This window comes from Saccostrea cucullata, unplaced genomic scaffold, assembly GCF_032062105.1.
Source record: "Saccostrea cucullata isolate Sc308-1 unplaced genomic scaffold, CSIRO_AGI_Scuc_v1 ctg183, whole genome shotgun sequence".
NCBI lineage: Eukaryota > Metazoa > Mollusca > Bivalvia > Ostreida > Ostreidae > Saccostrea > Saccostrea cuccullata.
This window is the reverse complement of record NW_026929981.1, coordinates 89139-99272: the sequence shown is the minus strand read 5'-3', so window position 1 is coordinate 99272 and position 10134 is coordinate 89139. Positions and strand designations below refer to the sequence as shown.

At 32.1% G+C, this 10134-nt stretch overlaps 1 protein-coding gene across 1 annotated transcript; it reads left to right on the top strand.

The window, feature by feature from the left end:
• Window positions 1-1850: 1850 nt before the first annotated feature.
• LOC134282624 (uncharacterized) lies at window positions 1851-6209 on the top strand. Its single transcript, XM_062765021.1, has 4 exons — window positions 1851-2243; window positions 3177-3289; window positions 3923-5490; window positions 6004-6209. Exons 1-4 carry the CDS (start codon window positions 1851-1853, stop codon window positions 6207-6209), a joined length of 2280 nt encoding a protein of 759 aa, XP_062621005.1.
• Window positions 6210-10134: the final 3925 nt, after the last annotated feature.

Below are 10134 nucleotides of genomic sequence, written 5' to 3'. Positions count from 1 at the left end.
ACACTTCCTTGACAGCGATCAAAAACGTTTGAAAACAACAACGAAATTAACGAATTCAAATAAAGTGATGTCAGAAGAATTGTTTCTTTTGCTTGGTCCTTGTCGATTGGCATTCGTTATAGTCGCCTGGAAATATTCAGATGACAGCTGCACAAGTCATGCATTCTCTTTGAAAACAAATGTACAGGTACATGTACATTTTTCGTCACAATGAAAAAGAAAAAAGGTCTCATATTCAGACTAAAAAAATCGGGTTTCAACAGAATTTTGAAAACTCGTTCTGCGACTTAAATAACCTTCAAATTAATATATATAATAAGAATATTATAAGAAAAAAGAAAGAAATCAAACAAACTAACAAAAAATATATATGATACAAATATCTTGTTAAAAAATATGATATAAATGTCTCCGTGGAAATACGCATAGACATTCTTTATTAAAATATTTTGGGCTATATATGTATATTAAAATAAAAAGAAGCACATATTACAGATATTTGACAAAATTGAAAATTTCTTCTTTACACTGGTCTAAAATGATTTAAAATTGTTCAATATCCCTTCGTTATTATACATGTACATTTATAACCTCAAATATACATGAAAAAGTATACAACTTTCATTTAAAATTATCTGTTCATGTGTCTAACAGTTTTTAAAAAGGCCCAAACCTTAACAAAAAGATTGCTTTAAAATTTGAAATATCAGATAAAATTCCTATGTGACAGGCTTAATGATTATATAGTAAATAAATAGTTTCATTTCTTTTTCGGTAAAGGTAAGAAAAAATAATATTACATTTCATCACGTTTTACGAATTAAACAATTTAAAAAATAAAATTATTAAAAATAGTATTTTATTTTATAAAATGGCCAAAATTTACAATTATATTGATATACCTGAGATTTTTAGAATTAAAACCCAGTAAGCCCGTCCCCGCGCGGCGTTTGAAAGACTAATCATAAAACAAGGCTAGCGGCCATTAGTGTCTGGCCACATCAAAGATCATACGACGTGTACTGTAAAAAATAGTCATAGCACAATCAATTCCAAATAATCTTGGCTTGTAAATATTTGTTTTACGACATAAAACAAATATCCTTACATGATGATAGCGCATGTCGTAAATAAACTTTCCTTGAATAATTTTCTTAAATCTTGTTTTGGGAGAGAAAACACCTATTTTGATTACTTGACATTTTTTTGTTCTCAAGGTACCGGACATGACTTCACATTATTCGGAATCAGTTTTTATTTTAAAAACACATGTTGTTAGGGTTAGGAATTTATTGCACGATGTTTGATGGTGGATTGAACTGACAAAAAGACGTAATTTATTCATTAAAATTAAATAAACTCCGCGGTCATTCTACCAACTTCAGCACTCCCGAAACAAAATTGGCTGGAATTTTTTTTTCTCCGACCAAAATTTTCAAAAAAAATCCGAACCCGGTCAAAAACATATTGATCGCTTCCATTTGATTGGTTTTTGTCGAATTCGGCGATCAATATGACAAGGGATCATAAAATGGACTTAAACCTGTCATTCTTTGTATATAGGTCAATTCTAGGAGCATAGTGGAAGGTATACCGATGGAAAATCTTTTTATATGAATGGCTAATTTATGAATGCTGATCTCTTGTGCATGGAAACGTGTTATGAAGAGTACTTTTGACACTGTGATGTTTATTCTCACTCAGTGTTGACCCAAATATAGACATGATTTTGCTTTGTGGTCATTTCATAATATGAAGCGCAAGCAAATTTCATGACATAGTTGGAGCATTAATTCAAAATTAAACTGTAACTTTTAAGTATTTTTATATTCTTCTCTTTTTAAAAAAAGATGTATATTCTACTTTTGTTATCTGGATTACTTTCGTTTCACTTTGGAAATTCAATGATAGAAGAAATGACAACTCCAGGGGATATTGAAGATTGTTTAAATACACAGTATAGAAAAACTAACTTACAACGAAGCATTGGTGCCAAAATTTACTGGAAGTGTATGCAAAGAGCAGCTTGCAATCGCGCCATGTTGAATCAGGGAAGTAATATGACTGTGGAGGAAACGCATTACATAGAGAGTCTTCTCCCCCCTCCAGTGGTCTTCTATGGGAGCGGAATAGATGTTTTTCATCCTAATGCTGAACACAGATGGAGAAAGGAATACAGAATGATGACTGAGAAAGAAAGGGAGGCTTATCACCATGCTGTCAATATGTTGAAGCGACTTCGGGTAAATACATAACCCCAAAAAATCTTAAATTATTAAGACTATTTTCATCCTTTAATAAGTTAATTTAAATTAAAGATAACTTTAAAATAATTAATTTTAGTTTATTGTGACACAATACTTTAATATTTTACTCGAATTCTTTGGTTTACATTTCCTTTATCAAATTTGAAAATTAAACTTACTATACATTGTAGACTTTTGATTTAAAATAAAACATTATAGACCTTTTGGGGGATATCTGAGGCATGAACATTCCCCAAATTACATATATTTGAATTTACAAGTTAAAGATCAATTGGACATTTAATTTGAGAATTAAGGTCTATGCATCTTCGCAAGCCAAGGGTTTTCGGCCTGCTTCACTCCCCACAAACCCTTGGCAGGGAGTGAACGGACCAAAAACCCTTGGCTTGCGAAGATCAGGTCTATGAAATATATTAATTTTCATTTTCTGGTAAAATTTCTTGAATAAACGGTATTGCAAACTTTTATAGTAACAATGAAATGAATTAAAAAATTAATATTCTTTTAAAAAAATACCTACAGAGAAAAAAAATTGTTGTTTTCGTATATATTTTGATATTTTAAAGTTAAATAGAATATACTTTACATGTAATATGTGAGTTTTTTTTTTGTTTTAGGTGGTGGGAATTTTTTCTTATGATCAATAAAATTAAACATGATAAAAAGTTATAGTTACATGTTTTTCATTACATTAATTTTTGTTAAATACTAAATTGAAAACGACAGTTACAGTCATTGAATCGTAAATACTAGTATATTTAATTTTCGATAACCAAGACGAAACTATTCTAAATTGCTTTCAAAGGTCAGTGACCTCATACATCACTTCCGGTGTTCAATTCAAACTAACTATGATGTTTCCTAGCACTTGTTCTGAACTTCATCGTATGTTTCTTTTACTTATTTCAGATTGGTAAATCGAACAGATATGACGTCATTGCTGCTCTCCACGAAGGCGCCATTATAAATTCTGCTCACGAGGGACCAAACTTTATGGGATGGCATAGAATTTACCTCATAGTGTAAGCTATTTTTTGGAAAGATTCCCACCCCTAAAATGGGATTGTTCTGAAATACGTATACATGTACCAGAACCCACAGTTTAGTGTCATTAGCCACAATACATGTTCAGTTATGTTTGGGATATGAAACAGAAAGAAATTTTTACTTGTGTCTTCTTGATTTTTATGCAATTACAAAATATAAGGACCATTTCTGTATATGAGTGACTAGCTGAAATTTGAGATGTTTTTTTTACAAGGTGGTAAATATCAGTCGATGGCATATGTCTTATTTGACAAGGATAAGGTATTGGTTCATATGTCATACTTCACCTCAGAATTTCAAAATCATTCTTATATCTTTATCTTCTTTACGAGGCAACATTTATATTTTCTAAGAAATAATTATTTGACACGCAATATCGGTATTTGCAAGTGAAAATCTTGAGAATACAATGAAGATATCCAAAACCGTTATAGAGAATGATGACAGCCAAGTTTTTGATAGAAAATATATATGTTAAGATATACACATATTTCCTTAATATTTATAAGCAATCCCAATAAGGTATTAAAATTAAAACATTTACATATAGTAGTGTGATATATTACATAACATCGACTGACAGTAAAATCCTATACCTGATTTTTTAGGATGGAAAATGCTCTACGACAGATAGTACCCGGTGTTACAATTCCCTACTTTGCCGGTGATTTTGATGAACCTTTAAGAGACTCGACACAATCTGTTTTATTCTGCGAGAAATTCTTTGGAAACGGAAATGGCGTTGTAACATCTGGACCTTACGCAAACTGGTCAACCCCATCCGGACCTCTTGTTCGTAACTATGGCGACGATGGAGAACTGTGGACAACCGAGGGCATACAGAGGATTCTAAATAAAACAAGGAATGCCGAAATCATTGCACCCAATGCCGAAGAAGAAGATAATCTGGAGGAACAACATGGCGGAATTCATAACTGGATTGGAGGCGGAAACGGACAAATAGCTGATCTGGAAACTTCCTCACAGGATCCTGCGTTTTTCAACCTCCATGCTTATGTGGATTATATTTGGGAAAAATTTAGAGAGAGACAGGCTACCTTTGGTGTTAATCCAGCGAAAGATTATCCTGAAGATTACGGTGAGGAGGCGCATCACCCACTGCGACTATCAGGGTTTGCAGCATTGCGGAATATTGATGGTTATTCACATGGTTTAGCAGCCTTGGTTAGTTACAAACCTAAACCTACCTGTTCCAAGCTCAGACCTTATTGTGGATCACCATACTTACGTTGTGATACCAAACACAATCCTCCAAGATGTATATCGAAAACCATAGCAAGTGTGTACAGAACAAGCGATTCGGAAGATGAAGAATGCAATGCTACCAGAACAGATAATGCTGTACAAAACCGTTTTAGTTGCGATGGAGCTCAAGACATAAGACAATGGGTTTATATCCCTGTAGAGGTTATATGTGTTCGTCCACCAGAGAAGAAAATGTACCGTTCTTATCCCGTTTTCAATGGAAACCTATATCGACGAGGAGATATTTATTCACCAAAAACATACGGAATGGAAGATATACTTAAAACTGACAATTTAGCAAAATATTCACGATGTAAGGATGATACAGATAGAAATGCAGGTCGCGTGACAATTCAGTCACGTGGTTTAAATTATAAAGGAACTTATGCCGAATTTGCTGTTATGGATACGAGATTAGCCATGTCTAATTCAATGGCATACGTTGCTGTTAAAAATCCTGAAAATGGTGTGGCAGAAGTTATTTTATCTGCTCGCGACTCATGTGGCAGGGTTTGCAGAGCCTACTGCAAGAATAATATGCCAGGAAGCACGGAGTATAGACCATGCAATGGTGTCATAAGAGTGACGTCACGGATGCCGAAATTATATGGACGTCATTATGGAGAAAATGTCTATGATATGTGGAATCTACCACTTGGTGAGAACTGTCCATCAATAAAAAAGACAGAAGTGTCCATTAAATTCTTTTGTGATTTTAAAAATGACTGGCCTTGGGAAAGTGATTTTGTCTCACAACAAAAGCGAATGGGACCAACTTTCCCGAGACGACTGAATGGAAATAATCGAAGACATCCGATAGTAATGCCATCGATGGTGCGAGGACTTGTAAATGAAAACCGGATAAATAATTTACAACAAGAGTTTATCAGGGATAATCAAAAGATGCCTGGTATGTTCCTATTTTTCTTAATGCATATGCTCGAACTCTGAGGGTTATCGTAGGATAATTTTGAAATACCCTTTACTATGGAGATTCGTTAGTATATGTACAATTAAGGGATAATAACTCTTTAAAAAGTCGTTCGAGATTTTCACATCTGTAGGAGACCAAATAATTTTAGGATTTTATATGTTGTATAATGTATATGTTGGATTTAGTAGAAATCCAGAAAAAAGATTTTGAAAAGTGCTATTGCATTCGATTAACTTTTTATTTTTGATTTAATGTTTTTTTAAAAATTAGTAGCTCTTATAGTTGTGCAAAGCACAGATAGTTTGTTGTTTTTGGTGCAAAGCACTGATAGTTTATTGTTTTTCCATTAATTATTACTTTTTGTTATTTTCAATCATAACATGCAACATTTTGACGGTTTACCGTTCAATATAGTATAACGATATATTTAAAACTCAATGCAGTCCCGAAAGCAACCTGACCATATTTTTTTTACCTTTCTTTTGACAGGTTGTTTCTTAGGACATAACTGCCTCCTCGCTGGACCCTGTAGACCTTGCCATAATGGCCAGAGATTTCAGTGTTTGAACAATCACATTAATTTTGCCGTGTGTCGGAATGGGGCGTATGTGATTCGACAATGTCTTGGACGAACTCGGGTCGAAGGTCATGCCTATACATGTGTGGGTGATGTTTATAGACAGCAATTTTTATAATAAATATTTTCTTAAAACGAGATGATCCGAAAAAAAAAAATTACCGGTTATTTTGAGTCCCTGTTCTTTGCATGTACCAGTTACTCCCAGAGGCACAACAGAGAAACTATTTGAAGGTCACGTAAGCTAATAATCAGATGTACAATTTCTTGAAAATATAATTCATCTTTTTTTTCAAAGTAGTTTTCAAACCAAACATTTCTTAACTTAACCGTTATTCGACAATGCTTCAATTACCAGACAAAAAAAACAAGGACATTCCTACATTAGTTTCGAGATGTGTACTCTGGTCTGTTTTACAAGTGTGACTGTTGTGTAAAAATCCGTATTGTTGGAAAAAGTGCTTGTGCATTTGGGATTTGGTAGCGTAGCAGGCGTTAGTGGTTTTGCATGTGACAAATTATGTAGAGCTTTTTTTAAAGAGTATCAATGGCTCAAGTTTTTAAAAACTGGTGCTACTGTAAAAAATTGATCACGAGTTATATGTACATATATTGTTTTAATTGCTTTCCAAGAAAAATAATTATTAGATCTTAACTGACTGTTATACATTATAGATTGTTTTCGATAGATGTAGTTTAAATTTAGCAAAAGTTATTTCTCTATTTCTTGTCGGTCGCCATATTGGAGGTAAATATATGCCCAGATTTATTCAGAATGAAACAATGAAAACTTGCCCTACTTATTGAGGTATAGAATGCAAGTTTTCTGACAAATAAACGTTTTTAATCTCTTTTTAAAGAATTTTTTGCATTTAAACAATATCCCCCACTTTATGTCTGTCAAACATGCTTGAGGAAATTCACTAATTTGACCTCCAGGATGGCGGCAAACGGACATACGGTAACTCGGAAGGGAATTTTTTTTTTTTATTGTTTGACTGTAAGTAAAATCAATATTATCTTTTGAGGAGAATATTTTTTTCTCATGGATTCGTTTTATAATAAAGTTAAGGGTTTTCTGTATCGGAATATTTAATAATTAAGAATGAAAAATAATAATAAAAAAAATATTTAAGTAAGTACCGGGGTATTTTCAGTTCTTTCAGTTTCTAAGAACATTTGAAAATAAATATAGTACGCGTGTTTAGCATTCAGCTCAGCTTTAAGTATTATTATTTTTTTTTTTGTATTCCATTAGTATGAATGTTCATGCAAACGTTAACTGGTGATATACGTACATGTATGAATGCAAGGACCCATTGATAATAGATGATGGTACGTTAGGCTAAAATTGTTTTTGGTTAGGAAATGATTTTGATCCTTGTAAATATTTTGAAATCTTTATAGAAATAAAATCTTTTAGAAAAAGAATCTTTGTATCAAGTTACATAAAACAATAAATTTATGCTCTTCATTTTGTCTAGATTTCGCCATCTTTTTTATCTTATGTAAATATATATATTTTATGTATTGTTTTGTGGCATGTCTCATGATTTGTGAGGTATATTTGTGTCAAAGATAATAGAGGGCATGCATTCAGAAACAATTGACATACGGAAAATCAGCATTTAATGTTGGAACGAACAGAAATCATGCAAATTCTAAATGCTTTATTAACCCATGTTATAACCTGACATAATTGCAACGATTGTTTCTTGATAGACTAAAGGATATTTACTAGCATGTTTGTAGCCTATATACTGTATATAGTAATATGTATATATATTATGAACATCTACATTATAGTGTATAAACTGCAGACTTAAGAGTACCTTTTGTTTTCTAAGTACATGTACTATTATGTAGTTAGATTGATCTGCCTTGTCTTTTAAAATTGATTCACCAAAATCTATAACACACTATATGTAATCAATATATTTTTTAATTGATAGTATATCATATTTGTTAATTGGCTTAATTGTGTAAGATATTTGTTTACCAGTTATTTCAAAATCTCTTCATCGATGCTGGTTACTTTTGAAAAGTTTTCCTTTATTAGAATGATATACATCAACTCTAAATTTTTGCCTTGATACAATATCTTCTTTTCTTTTTTTCGCCTAAAAAATAGGCCCTTAATCCACATTTTTTCTTGTATAACCGACCGCATCCACCGTGATTCTCCACTTGATGACAATATTAATATACTTTGAATTGCATACAAAAAAAAAAAAGAAGATGAAATTCATTTGCCGACCTTAGAAGAAATATTTTTAAAAATCGCCCAGGAATCTAGGGAGAAAAATAGGAAGATCTTCAATTTATTAGCGTTTTGTTCTGTCTATTTCAATATACATGTAGACATTGTATTTCAATTATTCAGGTTTGATTGACTTTGCAGTTTTGTTTATATTCATAAATTTTAAGTTTCTATTAAAAAGGCCCAATTCTTTCTGTCATCGTTTTAGTCTAAATTTATAATAATTTTACATTTTCCTTGGAATCTCATAATGATTAAGGCATGTACTATGTTTTTGCAATGTTTTAGTCTTTCAATAAGTGTTTGGTTTGGAATTTCAAAAATGTTAAACATTAAAGAATTTAATAAAAAAAGAAAATAAATGTAATATTTGATTCTCCATTGAAACATCTGTCGTTTTCGCGAATATTTTCAAAGCACTTGAATCTTAATTGCCAATGAAGTTATGAAAACTGTGATTTTGATGTCATTTTTGTTAAGTCTTATTTTTAAAAAGACAGTTATTAAACAGTTGTTAAAGGAGATAAAAATGTTCAGTTTTGTCAAGACGTACTAAATAAAGACTTTATTGATGTATTGATTTCATTTTCTCACTACTTTGCATTTGAGACATGTTTTCACCTCAAGCAAATCGAAACAATTTACTACAGACTACATGACACCAAAGCCAGCAAAATGACATTTTATACTGCAGACCTACAATCATTCGTGTAAGTAATGTTTCTTTATGGACTCGATTTCATCTTCATTAACTGAAATTGGTCCCTTGATCATTTCTTCTTGCATTATTCTCAGCAAAGAGACGGACTGTTTGCGCCTTGATTTGTTTCTTTAATCGATCACTGTCTATATAGATCACATTTCATGTCTAAATAAGATACATTTCATATAAATATAAAGAAGACTCCATTTTCCTCCTCTTTGGTTTTAAGATCTTTAAAACGCTGTACATCAAAATAGCATGTCGTTGATGGACTCTGGTATGTCCTTGTATTAAGATGTTCCGTGCAAAATGTAATAAGAACTATGAAGAGTCTTGGCCAAGAGCTTCATTTAGTATCATTAATTGCCTTATAGGTTTCCTCTTTTGATAGGAAGGGTCCATTTAGCTGATATAAAAGACTGCTTTTCCTGAAAGCTTAGATATCCTTTCCTGTATGGTCTCCTTACAACATTAGAGATTAATAGCTATCCCTTTGCTCCACTGGGTAACCTTCCAATAGTATAATGGTACGTTTTACCGGGCATAGTTAAATTCGTCACGTGCAATACTTTTCACAATAAGTCTTCATCCAGCATGCAGTTAAATTATTTTCTAAGAAAGGGGGTTCCGTTGTAAGTATTATTTTGTTGAAGGGAATATAACTCAACCATAAAATTACTTTTAAAAAACGGAAATTACAGACATTTGTAAGCATGGTTGGCATAATGATATACTATCATTAATTAGGCCATTCTTCATCATTTAAACGTCGAAGAAGTTAACGGTCTTTGTTTGAATGAAATTTTAAGTTATTGATCAATGAAAATGTATTCAGAATCTATAAGATCAGATTATAGGTACAGTAGTAATGAAATACGAAAGCAAACCACAATATGAACGGAAACAATTCGGAAATCGCGCTTCGTGTTGTGTTATATCTTTTGATGAGCAGGAAGCGACATTTTTCTATACAGTTGATAATAATAATTCTACGGTGTCACATATGTTAGCATCTAATGATAATAAAACAATCAGATCTTGCGCATGACTGACCAAATAACCTTTGGATATATATTTTTC

Coding starts and splice junctions, on each gene's coding strand:
- LOC134282624 (XM_062765021.1), top strand. CDS start 1,851: ATGTATATTCTACTTTTGTTATCTGGATTACTTTCGTTTCACTTTGGA. Junction 2,244..3,176: donor ATATGTTGAAGCGACTTCGG/GTAAATACATAA, acceptor TACTTATTTCAG/ATTGGTAAATCGAACAGATA. Junction 3,290..3,922: donor CATAGAATTTACCTCATAGT/GTAAGCTATTTT, acceptor CTGATTTTTTAG/GATGGAAAATGCTCTACGAC.